General features: G+C 39.0%; 1 protein-coding gene across 1 annotated transcript in view; it reads left to right on the forward strand.

Annotated features, from left to right (window-relative positions):
• CERKL (ceramide kinase like) overlaps positions 1 to 16,424 on the forward strand; it is a 1,924,967-nt gene that overhangs the window by 1,825,715 nt on the left and 82,828 nt on the right. Inside the window, exon 11 of the mRNA XM_044073713.1 lies at positions 189 to 285. Within this exon, the coding sequence (XP_043929648.1) occupies positions 189 to 285 (97 nt within the window). The remainder of the gene's footprint in view (positions 1 to 188; positions 286 to 16,424) is intronic.

Here is a 16,424-nt window from a genome sequence, read left to right on the forward strand (position 1 = left end):
ACAAGAATTCTGTTGTTAGTTGCAAGTGTTGAAAACTGAAGAGGCATTTTCTACCTGTAAGATGCATTTCATTCTCTTTTTTTTTAAACTAAATTATCCAGCAAAAAAACTAAGTAGTACGCCGTAACCTCATTTCAGCCTTGTATTATTTTCCTAATCTTTGTCTAATGACTGCATCCTCTTTTCAGATTGGACAATGGAAGCATGGAGCTGATTGTTGTGAAAAATACATCCCGTGCAGATTTTATAAAACACTTGAAGAGATACAACAGCTTGAAAAATCAGGTAAGCTTTAGGATGTAGAAGTGATGAACTTATTTTAGTGGAAAGCAAATCCACTAGACAAGTAATACAGTTAACATCAGCAGCTTATTAGGCAGAATTAGTCTGCTGTCAGAATACATTAGGATGCGTTTGTCTTATTTTCACAGAATAGTATTCAGACTAATACAGATTAGCCCATTTTTGTCTGTCTGTTATAGATGAGTCATGTGCCAGTGTTTTTCCCCTGTGGCTTGATAAATACAAAGGGTACTTTCACAGCCCCATGACAGACTTATTTTCATTAATTCTGAAGACTAAAGTCCTATTGACTTTAAAAGCAGATTAAGAAATGTAGTGCTCCTGTAGTGCAGTTTATCGCAGGACTGCCTTTAGCTGATACATACTGTAAAACTTATCAATTAACATATGTTCCCCCCAAGTCTATTACCGTTTTGGTGGCATATTCTTTAATTTTTAGATACTCTGAAAATATTGCTACTTAGTTGTACTTGCCTGTATTTAATATTGCAGTAAGTACAGTGTACCTACGCATTATACTTTGCTCTTGTTTACTTCAATATGCATTTTTTTTATTTTTTTTTTAGTTACAGCTCTGCAGTCTAGTCTATTTGTACATTTCTTTTCTCATTACAAACACACAGATATCTGAGGCTTATACATGTAATCCAGTGTAAAAATGTGGTGTTTGCTTTATTTAAAATGCTGCTTACTCAAAGTGTCATTATGAAGTAAAGAGTAAATAATAACCATTTTTGCTCAGATTCATATTGACCCTGTTATACATTGACACTATGGAAGAACATTTAGTTTCCTATTGTATTTCAATTGGAATCATGTCTGACTTTTAAATGTGACAGGATTCCTTGTAATATGCTTACTACGCAGTAAGAATCTTTGTTCCATACACAGCTTAACTATGGACGTAGAATTATTTTTGTATGTGCTGTTTTTAGACAAACTAAATTAATTGGGAAAGCATCTTTGTATATATTGTAATTAGGTGTACTGTATGACCTACATGTTTCTACTTTATCCACAATGTATAACCTGCAAATATGGTCATTTTTTAAATATCGCATGGTTATGGTTTTTGCAAATGTAAAACGAAAATAAAAATTATTGGAAAAAATAAAAAGAATCATTGCTCCAGTCTTTACATCAGTTCTGTTTATAAGTAGAAATGCAAGTAAAGAGAAATTATAAACATTTTAGCTAACATTTTAGTATGCCAAAGAGATTTTGAAAAGTATACAGAAGTAAAATGCATGTCAAAAGGGAATTCTTTGAAGCTGAGATACAGTCAGGAAAAATGCATTTCATTTGCTGCTGCTTTGAGTTCACTTTGAAGGGCATCTACCACAGGTGAATACTTGAGTATATACTTCTTGTGGTCCCTTCTGCAATTCTTATTAATATCCTGAGCTCATGTGCTTAGTGTGTATATACCATCTTTCTCCTGTGTTCAGCATCACTTTGCTAGGGAAAGAAACATATGTGCTGCAAGAGTTCCCATGTATTTCTCTTTCACAGTTTATATCTCTTCCTACTGCTTTACTGGAATGTTCTTGTGTTTGATACACAAACAGAATAAGCATTTCAGATGTCCTTGTATTTGCTATGTCAAGAGTCAAAACCAACATGTAGGCAGCAGTTTCTTACTGAGACTAGAACCTGAATGCAGTTAAACACTGAGACCAGGGCCAGCCTTACAGGAAATTGCACCCGAAGCAGAGGGCTACATGGTGACCCCAGCTGCCCACTATACCTACCAGTCAACCACCCCTATACATATCTCCCAGTGTTCTTGTTTCCCCATCATGGCCTTCCTCACCATCCAGATTTCTTTTGTTTTTTCCTTGTCTCACATTTTGTCGTACTATTCAGTTTTTCTGCATCCTTTCAATAAACTCTACTAGCCAGGACTGCACTGTAATAGTCGTGGTTTGAAATAATTTAATTAAGCTAGTGGTCCTTGGAAGCTTTTGGATTTCTAGATGATCTGAGGTGCATTTTTGACTATTTTCATTGTAAACAACCTTTTCATTCAATGATGACCTTACCAAAAAGTCATGACTAGGGAAAGAAATTTAGGCTTCCCTTTGACTTAACATTTTTTTGCAACTTCTCATCACACCCTAACTGTTGAAGACTGCACTCTAATAACTGTGTTGGAAACACTTGACTTAAGTTGGGGGCTTAAAGTCCAGTAAGCTCCCAGAAGCCTTGAATTTCTGGATGCTATGAGGTGCATCGTAGACCATTTTCCAAGCTTTTGATTTGCCTAAATAAAAATCACAAGTAAGAAACGAAATTCAGTTTCATTTTTTTCTTTCTTCCTTTCAACACAGTCTAACTGGCTAAAACTTCACTGTAGTAACTGTAAGGAACACCTGAATCAAGCTAGGTGTCTGAAGGCCCCCAAAAGCCACGAGGTTATAGATGCTCTCAAGAGCATTTTAGAGCATTTTTCCAACCTTTTGATCCAGTGATTTGCCTGATAAAAGTCAGATCTAAGGAAAGAAATTAAATCTTGCTTTTTAATGTTTAAGGAAGAAATAAGTTGAGTCAAAGGCTTATACAAAATCTAGACGACTTGTTGTGGAGTAGGCCCTCTTATAGGATCTCCGACCTGGGACCAACAAGTAAAAACAAAAGGAAAAGCCACTTTGTTTGAAGTAATCTACTGTTGTATTCGTGTAGGGTTTTTCCAAACAGACAGCTAACAAGAGTAGACCGTATTCATTCTTAAAATCAAGCAATGAGATTGCAAAGCAATCCTTCTTTGAGCTTTAAGTTGTCTGGTTTACTCAAGGTAATTACTACTTTTGTCTGTCTGACTTCATCAGATGCAATATTGTAAGGTAAGTCAATTTTACTCACAGATGACCTTTGTACCCAGCAGGGGCGGCTCGTGGCATCGGTCTGCCGGACTGCAGCCCCCTCAAGAAAAAAGAAAAAAGTACTTTAACTTTTTAATTTTACTTTTTTTTTTTTTTACTGTCAGTTTACATTGAGTCGCTCACCTTTTATCAGCCGTCTGCTTTACGCCGACTGACTGAACATGCGCACTTCCAAATTCCGTTTTTTTTTTTTTTTCTGTCGTTCTTAGATCCAAGTTACTCCAGTGCTGCAGTCCGGAGAGCAAATTAAGACATCAGTCTAATGCCCAGCAGTCTATGCGGTTCCAAACTGCATAGAATTGGAAGGGGTTTGGACTGCGACGTCCGCAGGCACGTACATGACGTGCATGGGCTAAGTGGCTGCTGATTGGTTCTTGCTCTCTTCCCGGGCTTTATGTGCTGGGAAAAAGAGTAAGAACCTTACAATTCTAAACCTACCACCCTAGAACATCAAAAAGGAAAAAAACTAAGGGTAATGCTGCTCAATGCCAGAAGTCTCACTCTCAAGATGCACGCACTCGAGGCCCTTCTCAATATGGAGAACATCGATGTCTGTGCTGTGACAGAAACCTGGTTCAAGGCTCCTGTGAGCACCCCAGCACTAACAGGTTTCACCTCATATCATGCGTTCCGGCCCCAAAATCCAGACAACACCAAGAAAGGAGGGGGGAGTCCATATTCATAAAGGACATCCACACCTCAAGGTTGGTGGCAACGCACGATGCATCGGAGACCATCCAGGTGCAATTAACCATAGGCAAGACTGCTCTGCAATTTGTAGCATGTTACAGGCCACCCTCTCAAACTCAGGAACCTCACATGGCCTTCCTGAAAACATTGGAGGGGATAAATGTATCTCCAAACACCATCATACTAGGTGACTTCAACTACCCTAATATAGATTGAGAACACTACTCAAGCCCGAACACTCTAACCCAAAGATTCCTGGAGTTCATAAACTCAAATGCCATGGAACAACTAGTCACCATCCCCACAAGAGGAGAAAACATACTTGATCTCATCATCACGAACATGGGATCAAAATGTTCAACACCGAAGTATACCCTCACTGGTGAGATCAGATCATAAACTAATCTCGCTGGAGGTCCTCATCCTGCCCCCACCTGAAACAAAAAAGACCACAGTGAAAAACTTCTCAAAAGTCGATTTCACACTTCTAAAAACTAGTGTGGTCTCCTTTAAGGCCCCTGAGCCAGTGGTAAACATTACTCAAACCGCTGAATCACTTACAAATGCCTTCTACCAGCACCTACAGGACTGCATGGATCAGGCAATCCCAAACAAAACTAAGACTCTCTGTACCAAAGGCAAGCATCCAGTCTGGTGGACCCCAGCCATAAACAAGCTCTACAACAAAAGGAGGAAGCTACTACAAGATAGAGCAAAATCCTTGAAAGGTAAGACACCTTTGATCATTATAAGTAAAAACTAAGAGCTCTCATAAAATCATCCAAGGCAAATTTTGAGAGAAAAATCGCCAAGGACTCTAAAGACAATCATAAGGCCTTCTTTAGCTATGTTAGAAACCTAGGAGGAAACTCCCAGATATGCTCAGAATTAGTTCAAAATGATGTGAAAATTACTGAACCTACACACATTGCTAACATACTGGCTGACAGGTTCAGTGCAAACTTCTCCCCTCCCCAAAAGGAGAGATATCTATTCCAGAGGATTGTAGCCCCCAAACATCTCCAACGCCCAGGTGAGAACTGCCCTCACTAAGGCAAAAAACACAGCATCCATGGGACCGGATGGTGTCCCCGGCTGTGTGCTTCATGAACTCAACGAGGAATTAAACCCACAGTTAGGACAGCTGTTTAATCTTAGCCTCACCTCAGGATACGCACTCCAAGGAGTGGCGCACGGCGACTGTGGTCCCACTTCATAAGGGCGGTGCCTCCACAGACCCTGGAAATTACCACCCCATTAGCTTGACAAGCCTTATCTGCAAAGCCATGGAGAGGATCATAATGGAACTCATAAATAAAGACATAGGGAACTTGCAGACTTTGGATCCAACCCAGTTTGGCTTTGTCAAAGGCAGATCCTGCCTCTTAAACTTGGTTGACTTTTTCGAGACAGTCACCAAGGCCATTGATGAGGGAAAGGCAGTCCATACAGCCTACCTCGACCTGGCAAAGGCCTTCACACAATACCCCACTCAGGTATCATCGAAAAACTCATCAGCTTGAATGTAAACCCATACATCACAAGATGGGTTGCAAACTGGCTAAGTGACAGAACCCACAGGGTCAGAGTTGCTGGAGCCATGTCAGACTCAAAGCCTGTCACAAGTGGTGTCCCACAGGGCTCAGTCCTGGGTCCACTCTTGTTCGGCATCTACTTTTCTGAAGTACAAGCAAACACAGGAGGGTTATGGCTGACAAAGTTTGCAGATGACTGCAAACTGGGCGCTATAGTCGAAAACACATCTGACACAGATATCCTCCAGAAGGGCCTCACAGAAATGGATAACTGGTGCCAGAGCCATGGCCTGAAGTTAAACGCCAAAAAATGCATAGTCATACCCTTCGGGAAAAACATGGTTACCCCTAGCTACCATATAGGTGGCAATCCACTGAGCACAGAAAAAGTCATCAGGGATCTGGGGACCCAAGTTGACAGTAGCCTTTCGTTTGACACTCATTTTGCTAAAGTAGTTAGGAAAACCTTCTATATTGCCCACCTGATCATGAAGGGATTCACATCTAGATCAAGGGAGGTCATCGTCCCCCTGTACTCATCACTCATTAGACCTATGATTGAGTACAATGCCCCGTTTGGAATGCATCTGACCAGACACCTGCTGCAGCTTGAAAGGCCCCAAAAGTTCCTCACCAAAAGGATAAAGGGTCTCAAAAATATGTCTTATGCTGCCCGACTGAAAGAACTCCAGCTCTATTCAGTCTCATACCGCTTGCTCAGAGGTGACCTGTGCCTGACATATAAGGCCATGTCAAACCCAGATTTGATGAATATGCTTCACCTCAAAAAATCTAGATCCCTCAGAACCACAAGGGCGGGAGACTTAAACCTTGACACGGTTATAAATAGAACGTGCTGGAGGGACAGATTCATCACCCAGAGACTCCCTATGCTGTGGAACAAAATCCCGGTACATGTGAGGCAGAGCACCTCGCTGGCCTTGTTCAAGAGGAATCTTGACCAATGGATGGGAGATCGCAGATATACCCCAGGGATTACTTCAGTGTCACTGCTTGACAGAGGCACAGAAAAATGATAGGCATAGTTTTTATTCAAACTAAAGGGGTGGCGAAAGCCACATAACTATGGGCTAGGCTTATAAATGCCCTTGGGCAGATAGCCTAGTATGAACCTATGAACCTATGAACCAAATAGTAGCAGCCGGGTGAGCACTGAATTAACATCTCTGCATTTTTGCATAAAGGGAAACCTGAAATGTCATCTTGTCCTGAGGCTAAGGGCTGGCTAACTAACCTAATTCATTTCCCAACTTCGTTCGATCCTCGGATGGACAGTGTGTGATTGACTTACTATTACGCTGATCTGGTGAGTCTAATTACCTGCAATATATGCAATACTCCTGACTTTTATTTATGTAATTTGAGTCGTCCAGACTCGTCCTTCTCTTGTATTGTGCCATCCTTGCATGCTCACTTACTTGGATTGCGTGTACATACAATGTGTTGTTGAACTTGTTGATAATTGTCATCCACACTTAACTAATAATACCCCAACATGAATACTTTTAAAAACAAAAATATTACAGTCATATTAGGCAATACCATCAAATGAAATAAATATGCAAACTGCTCTTTGAAGTCTGAAGTGCTTGGAACATGTGACATCCTTTCCCAAAATTGTCTCAGCTGCAAATATGTAATATTATATATAACTTGTCTCTCTTTTTTCACTAGCCTGCACAAAGTACAATGCTTCACACACTGAAATATTGTTGTTTTAATTAAAGGCCTTACAGCAATGTGTGTCATTTCCAAAGCAAGCTAGGAGTGTTTATTTCTAATATTTGGGCATCTCAGTGGTTTTGGTTCTTCTTGGGCATGCAGTATTTTGTCTATTCTCATTTGTTGCTTTTAGACAAACGTAGCACTAAAAAACTGAGTTTGTTGTTTGTGTTTGCTGTAGTACCCTCTAGCATAAATAAAGTAATGTAACTAATCTACCCAGCATTCCTGCTTTTTAGCAAATTCAGTCCATACCTACACTTTTCTTCAAAGTTGCAGGTTCATCATCCAATACAGAAAAATGTAAACCTCATTTCAAGCAGTACATGGAAATAGTAGGTTTATTGCAATCTCTATGTGACTAAAAATAAAATCGTGTCTGAGGTCGATGTTGTAAATTCAGGATTAGACATGATTCTGGAACATTTCTCGCTGGGCATCCACTGAAAATAGGCTATGTCCTAGTTGGACTTTCCCAGTTTACAAATGTTAAATAAATAAATAAAATGTATTCACAGTATGTATACACATCTTAGTGACTTCATGATAATTTGGTGAGCGCTACTTCAGTGAATGCTAAAATAGTGATAGCAAAACACTGAGGTAATGTTAAGGTGAAAAGGCAATCGGTCGAAGGCTGAAATGCTAGCATCCTGAAGAAAAAGTTAAGAATGGAAACTGTCAGCAGCAATACCAGGCAACAGAGAGTCAAAGTAGTGAAGGACCTGCATGATGGCATCATAGCCTATGAACAACAAACACTGTGGCACCGCCAAAAGCACAGGCATCAAAGCAATTGGACACTGCATGCTTCTGCGAAACCCCTCACTCCCTCAAACTCAGCATGTCCCTATACTTATGTATATGCCCCTCCTCTTGTTTCACCCTGTGTGTGTGTGTGTGTGTGTGTGTGTGTGTGTGTGTGTGTGTTAGGGAATACCTCAGGCTTGAACCCTGTACCTTGTATGCAGGTGTTAAAGACCTGAATTCCCTACCCACCACCATTTGTAAAAAAAAAAAATTGCAGATTTTTGCCTCATATTTGATCTGATCTGTTCCTCATAATATCTGTGGTCTAAATGTTGCTATGCTTGATATTTGATGGTGTAGTGGTAGCATTGTTGCCTCATAGCTGCAGGTTTGATTCTTGGCTGGGGTGCTGCCTTTATGGGGTCTGTATCTTCTCCCTGTGTTTGTGTGGGTTTGCTTTTGTGTCCTCCCATGTTACAAAGACATGTCTGCATTGTTTCTTCCTGGGCCTCTGCTGAATTTTTTTTGTTCCAAGTAAGACTGTCCTGATTAACAAATGTTAAATAAAATTGACAGGCATTTGAATTTCAGACTTCAGGTTTCTGAATGTTTAATTCCTTGCATATTTGATGGTGCAGTGGTAGTGTTGTTGCCTCACAGCTATAGGTTTTCTGGTTTGATTCTTGGCTGGGGTGCCTTCTGTGTGGAGTCTGCATCTCCTCCTTGTGTTTGTGCGGATTTGCTCTGGTGCCCTGTCATTTTACAAAGACGTGTCTGCAGTATTTTTCCCTGGGTCTCTGCTGAAAATTGTTTTTGTTCTGTCAGCAGTAAAATTGACAGGTATTTGAATTTCAGACTTCATGTTCTTCAGAAAATACATAGTAACACAACCGTAACACAACCTTTTATTCTAGCAATTTTCTAAGTTTATAAGATGAATATTTGAAATTTGTCCCTATTTTTGGGACTGCATTCCCCCATTATTGGCTTCATCCAGGTTTTTTGTGCTACGGTTGACAGCTATGGCAAGAACTGAATTCACTGAATATGTTTGAGGGCTGTATTCCCTCATTGCTGGGTTTGTCCAGGTGTTTTGTACTAAGAGGTTGACAGCTATGGTGAGAACTGAATTCACTAAATGATAGCCATTTAAGTTTCAGTCTTCCTCTCTTTTACAAAGCAGCTGATTTGGTGTAGTGGTATGTTGCTCTGACTGTTTTGCACAGGGACCTTGGCAGTAAAATGTATGATGGTAACTGCATTTTATAATAGCAACTTTCCAAGATTATACAAGCAATGTTTAATGTGTCCCTGGTTTTTGGGCTTTTGACCCCCCCCCCAATACATTTTGGCTTTTTCCAGTTTTCTTGTGCTGCGAAGTTGAGATGCGGTTGAGTATTGAGTAGATTTTACAAGGAGCTGAGAGCTGCAGGGGAAAATAAGTTTAGTGTTGCTTAAATGAAGCTGGCTTGCCTTGTTAATAGCACAGCAGGTTGTGTATTTGTTTTTAATGCAGAAGGCTGTGGGTTCTACTCCCATAGGGGGTGGATGCTGCCATACTGAGAATGTTCTCCTTGGTGAAGATACTAACTATGATTCTGTTATCAATTTGCCATCCATTTCCTCTTGCAATATTACTAGCTTATCATTTTTTTAATGTAATATAGGTAATTTATTCCTGAGGGGCAACAGACACTTTATTTTTCGATGAAACCATGAAATATAAAGGTGTTTGCTAGCAGCAACCTCTTCATTAGTTACAGATTTCTTTAATGTGAAATTATTTAGATGACTTTTACTTCTTCAGAGATTGTGCATATTTACTGATAATGGACTGTAGAATTGTGCATATTTACTGATAATGGACTGTAGAATTGTGCATATTTACTGATAATGGTGGACTGTAGAATTGTGCATATTTACTGATAATGGTGGACTGTAGAATTGTGCATATTTACTGATAATGGTGGACTGTGGAAGTCTGAGTAGACTTTTATGATAAATGTTCTGAACTGGGCAGTTTTGCCATTATGGGTACATGCATTTTGTTTCATTGCTTACTGGAAAAATGTTCAAAACAAATTTAAAACACCCTCTAACAACTGTACTGTATTGTACAAGGAATATAATTTAGTACAATGAGGAAGGTGTATCAAAGAGTACATGTATGTTTCATATGCAAGGGGCCTATGATTTGAAAACAGCCCAAAATTAATCTTTATCTGCCACTGGCAAAATGTATTTTCTTTGAATGTGGGTTTCAATGCTGTTTCAATGAATGTGAGTTTCAAGGGCAGAGAAGTTTTAATGCTAAGTTTTCATTGTGAGACTGCATTGCTTTGTTTAGCAGATGACTTAGTGTTTGTGCTGTAAAATACAAAATAAAACTTTAAAATGAAGTCCAACTCATCATAGAAGTAAAGCAGTATGCACATTAGTGTTTATGGTAAATGGAGTGAAATAGCCAAGTAATGGTTCATTGGAATGGCTGCAGAGGCTCCATTCAACCATGATTTTGTCGGGGGGAAGGGCAAACCCAGACAGGCCCAGCTGAACTATACCTCCCAACTGTGCAGATTTTCAAAGAATTAATAGATTTTTTCTTCTTATTTTTGGTTTGTTCTTCATAAAATTTGTAGATTTCTGGCAAATCATTTAGGAATTAAGTCACTAAATAATGATACACTGAGTTTCAGACTTCATAACCTTCAGAAAAATGCATGCTAAAGTAAGAACTGTTATTCTATCAACTGTCTCAATTTATACAAGAGCAATTTTTAGTACTGTTAATATGTTCCCCCAATATATTTGGCCTTGTTCAGATTTACTGCATTAACAGGTTGAGAGGTACATGCAAATATATTGCTTTATAGAATTAGGCATAGCCAACCTCTCAACTGTCCCCGATTTTGGCTCAAAATGTTGCTCTTCCCCCTAATAATCCCTCCGCAAAATAGCAATTTTGGAAGAAAACATGGAGGGTTTACAATTAAGAAATAACTGTAATAATCAAAGTTATAGATTACTTGAAATGCATGTAGATTATTTTATTTTGTCAGCTGCTCAAGTTAGCAGTACTAATATTAAAGTGTCCCTTCTTTGACAGGTTCCCAGCTGTATTGTGTGGCTATTTTATATTTTTGCATCACATTTTTGGTCCATTTTTCATAAAATTGTGTTTGTTGGCAAATTAGTGACAAATCATTAAAGACTGAAGTTAGAAAATAATGACAGACATTTGAGTTTCAGATTTTATACCCTTCAGAAAATTCATACTAATGCAAGACCTATTCTATTATCTTTCTAAGGTTATTAGAGCAATATTTAAAAATTGTCCTTATTTTTGGGCCTTTGTCCCACTTCTGTGTATGGCTTTGTCCAGATTTCTTGCTCTGAGGTTGAGAGGTATGAAAATGTGTCAGGGCCATCACAGTCAGCCAGAGACATTTCAAATTGTGACATACTTGTTGCACCCCACTCCCCCATGTAGTGACTCTGGATGTGTCCAAGCAAGGCAAGGAGTAGTTATGCAGTGTAAATGTGTAGTGTGTCCCCCCCATCCAAGGTAGACACAAGTACTACAGTGGCGTTTCATCTGTCTTTGATTTTGCAGAACGGTCTGGTTTTTGTCATATTTTTGTACTGTTGATTTATGCTTATTAGTCAGATTTATGCTTATTACTCAGAAAGTGCCTGTTGCTCTGTGTTTAAGTAGCAATGCTTTAATGACCATAAGCTAAACTTGTCTGAGATCGTAAGATGCAAGTAAGCTTTAATAAGCATACTGTTAAATAATTGCCAACATTGAAAGCCTTTCTGTTGTTGCCATGCAGAGAATACTTGACTAGATAATGTATAAGCCTTGGGTATTAAAGGACATGATTCCATTATTTTAAAAGCTCATTACACTTGTTGGAGACTTCCAGTCATCTCTACAGGCTTTACCCGTAAACTAAACAGAATGCCAATCATGTGTGGTCCATAACCTGTACAGTAATCCTTTAAGCAATGTATCTTGAGCTTGTTTCTTGTTTGCTTTTCATTTTTTACTTTGATCATGTTTTCCCCATGAAACAAGTAGATAGTTATCAGGCAGCAGGTCTTTTTTGGATAAGAAACATTTTTACAAGTGGGGGCATCACAGAGATTTCCACTTTCAGCATGTTACTTGGTACTTTAATAAAGCTGAATATAAATTATAATTAGAACTGCAGTGCAAGGAGAAGTGGTTTGAGTTGAGTGCTTCTTGTTTTTCTTATACTTGATTTTGACTGGCCTTCCAGTAATGTATTTAAAAAGTAATTTATTTTTTCATGCCTCACAACCTTCTGTTTCCATCTAGATATTAAGTAAGCTGTCACGCAGCCAATGCATTGAAGTATTTTTATTCTTCTACACTTATTTTTGTCTTGCTTGGACTCTCATAATGATGGTTTGGCTCCCAGGGCAGTGTATTTAATTAAAGTTAGTTTTTATGGTTTTGAGCATAGTTCCTCCCCTTTCTAGCTGGCCACACCCCTTCCCCTTGACCCCACCCATTCAGCTGTCTCCTGCAGCCCCCCTTTGATTTGAAGTCACCAGCCGCCACTGGTACCCAGGAATTACAGGCAGTTTACTAACTGTTTACACCTCAGATCTCTGACTGAGGTTAAAACAATAATAATAACAGTCACAGTAACTCAAAGTTGTTTCACACAAATGTGCAGTGAAGTAATACATCTTACTTCTCTAAAATGCACACCAGTCCTGCAAACTGCATGAGGGTCAGTCACTTCAGGGATCTTAACCTTGAACTGGATATGAGCAAGTCATGCTGGAGAGACAGATTTGTCTCCCAGATACTGCCCATTCTCTAGAACAAGCTTCCCATTCACATGAAACAAAGCTCCTCTCTGACTCTCTTCAAGCGCAACCTAGATCAATGGATGGGTGATCGTAAATTTACTCTTGGAGTGGCAACCATATCCCTCATGAACAGAGGCAGACTGTATTAGGCTTATACCCTTTGAACTTTGCTCGCCTAACTATTTAATAACTGTAGATTTGTAAAGGCTCTTGAACCATTAGCCTAGTAACCACATAAGAGCTTAATAAAACAATAGACCACATGTCCATTATTGTAAAAAAGTCCTTCTATATTGCACAGGTTATAAACAAAGGGATTATGTCTAAATCTCAGGATGTCATTGACCCCCTTTACTCAGCCCTCTTTACGACAATCATTGAATACATTTCCCCCTTTAGAATGTATTTGCAATAACACATGCAACAACTTGAATGCTTAGAAAGATACCTTACTAAAAGGATACAAGGCCTAAAAAAGTGTTCTACATGGACCGACTCAAAGCCCTGTCACTATACACAGTATCCTATAGACTTTGAAGAGGTGATCTGTGTCTAGCATCCTTTGACCCATCACTGATGGATTTACTGCTCATCAACAAATTAAATGGCATCCAAAATACATCGCCTATGGATCTTATACCACCTCTGCAACATAAACGGAACAGCTTGGATTGGCAGGTATATTTCACTGAGGATACTGCTGTTATGGAACAGACTCCCCATCCACATAAACAAAGATTATCCTTGTCCATTTTCAAGTGCAAATTAGATGTGTGGATGGGAAACAGAAAATTCACCCCAGGACTGCCCACTGTACTATTAATGGAGAGATGCTACTACTAAATTCTTTATCCCATGCATGGGTCCCCTCAAATTATCTATGGTATGATCCCAGTTATTCTTATTAGGGGTAATACATGATTATGGACCATGGGAAGGGTAAGGCCAATCTATATTCAAACTAGACAGGTTATTTTGCACACAAAAAAAGGAAAATTGGCTAGGCTTAAAATGTCAAGCAAGGACAGCTAGCCTAGTACTTACCTATGACCCTATGGCTGAGAGACATATATGAGGCATCCAGGTATAGATCATTTAGTCTTACATGGGAAATAATCAGCAACAATTTTGAAAAAGTGGGAAAACTTGAACTTAGATTTGCAGCAAAGAGTGCAAGTATTGCAATGTCATGTAATACTGTATATTTTCTATTTGGGACAAGCCTCCTGGAACACACCAGGAGGCTAGATTATGCATAAACTAAAAGACCGGATGACAATTTTTTTGTTTGGGGGAGAGGTTAAATTAAGGTTATGTTGAAATTAACTACATGCAGTATAATGCCAACTTTTATTTAAATAAATGTGCTGATATAGGGGACACAAGTTTGGATGATACAAGAGAAGTTGAATTGAAGATATCATGGTGACGTTTTTGAAATGCTTTGAGGAAGAAAGTCAAAATTATTTAATATATCACTCCTGAGTCAGGTTTCTATAAGGATGAGGGATTTGCTCAAGAAATTCAGTTTAAATAGCTGGAGAAAAGAAATATTACCTGTAGAGCAGGAATAAAAAGAAGCTCATGAGGGAAACAAGGCAAGAAAATGGAAGGATAGGAAAACCAAGATAAGATACTGGCATGAACTCATTGTGGGGGCGGGTATACTTAAGTGGGAGGAAGCTATGTTAAGATATAACCTGAAGGAAAAATTAAATCATTACACAAACTACTGACGCAAGAGGCTACAAATCTGCAATGGCCTAAAGTGTAGCAAGTTTAATGGCCCAGGATCATACACTGGATTATAGAGTAGAAAGAGAAGGTGATGATGGCTAATGTGTGATGATGGGTAAAGTGTTCATTTCCCATATGCACAATGCACTCAGGGATATGAGTAGGTCATAGACCGTAACAGCTATCGAACAATAACAAGGATGCTGACGGTAAAGACTGAATATAAACAATGGGTTAGGCTATGGAAAGCAGTCTGGTTGTTGATAAAACAAAGGAAATTTAGGATATTTGTCTGGAAGTGTTTGCATAAATATTTTAATCAACAGAAAGGCAGAGCAGGATGTACGCAGAGGTAAACATTGTTCTGCAGAAGATGTAAAGAGAGAGAGCACTGGGAGGCTGGATGCATACGTTTTGAGATTATTCATCACTTGTATGGTATGAGGAGGAACTGGATAATATAATAACAGTGCTAGATAGAGAGAATAAAGTACTGACTAAACATAGCTGGCTTCTGTAGATGGAGAAAAGAGAATGGGAATAATTAATTTAGGTGATGAGAAGTTGTAAAAAAGATAACTACAAGATTATGGAAACAGAAGTAATAACGTAATAGCCCAAGAAGACAGCCTTAGTGAAAGCTATAGAGGAATGCAGAAAACAGGAGGAACAAGTGAAGTATCAAAGGAAAAATCACAGAAGAAAAAAGTGGGTCATATAGCAGGAGTACTTGTCAAATGTAATGAAAATATGTCCTGAAATAGGGCACAACACGACAATCGGAGCCAACTTCTTTCTTACAAACAGCTTTATTCCAACAGTAAAGAGTATAAACGGCCAGTAAGCACTTTCACTTTGTAATCAATGATAGAGTATCTTCATGTGAGAGTGTCTAAATCTGGTGGAATGATACATACAGAACTTTTTAGGAAAGAATGTAGGAAGAATGCTATATATTACATCGAACAAGCATGCATCCCCCCCCACATCTATCAGAATATAGTGAAAGGTCAAACTCTAAGAATCTCCAGACTTACCAGTGATGATGAAGTATTTAAGTTGAAGCTGGATGAACTGCAGAATGAATTTAGAGACAGAGGTTACAAGAATCATGAAGTTTCAATCACCCAGGAAACAAGCGTGATTAGAAGAGATAGTGTAGGTAAACCTTTCATCAGAAGAATGACTAATCGAAATGAAGAAGTATCTAGTAAACCTAATGGGAAAGTTAGGAATCTCGTGCTACCATATACCAGTAACAATAAGAAAATTAAAGAGGTTATTTGTAATAACTGGCATATTCCAACTCTAGAACAAAAGGTCAGGGCAACGGTAGGAGATAAACCACAGTTCACATATAAGAACACTCAGTCCCTTAAAAGGCTACTCTGCTTTGAAAATAATAGAATAGAGAGAGTTAGATCAACTAGAGATGGTACATTCCCTTGTAGGTCCTGTAATTATTGTCAGTATGCACCCAGTTCTAATGTAGTCATACACCCCGGCACCAAACGCAAATATACTTTTATATTGTCTGCTGACTGTAAGACAAGAGACTTAGTATATTTAGCAGTATGGCAAAAACATAGTTCTTTCAATGTTGGTAAAACCAATAGGACACTAAGAAAATGCATTAGGGAACATATAGGTTCATAGGTTCATAGGTTTATACTAGGATATCTGCCCTAAGGCATTTATAAGCCTAGCCCAAAGTTTTGTGGCTTACGCCACCCCTTATATGAAAACATACTGTACCCATTAGTTTGTTGTGCCTCTGTCCAGCAGTGACACAGAGATGATTCCCAGGGTAAACCTACGATCTCCCATCCACAGGTCAAGATTTCTCTTGAACAGAGCCAGCGAGGTGCTCTGCCTCACATGGACCTGGACTTTATTCCACAGCATAGGGAGTCTCTGAGTGATAAATCTATCCCTCCAG

Source organism: Protopterus annectens, chromosome 6.part0 (assembly GCF_019279795.1).
Source record: "Protopterus annectens isolate FY-2018-M chromosome 6.part0, PAN1.0, whole genome shotgun sequence".
In the NCBI taxonomy this organism is placed as follows: domain Eukaryota; kingdom Metazoa; phylum Chordata; order Ceratodontiformes; family Protopteridae; genus Protopterus; species Protopterus annectens.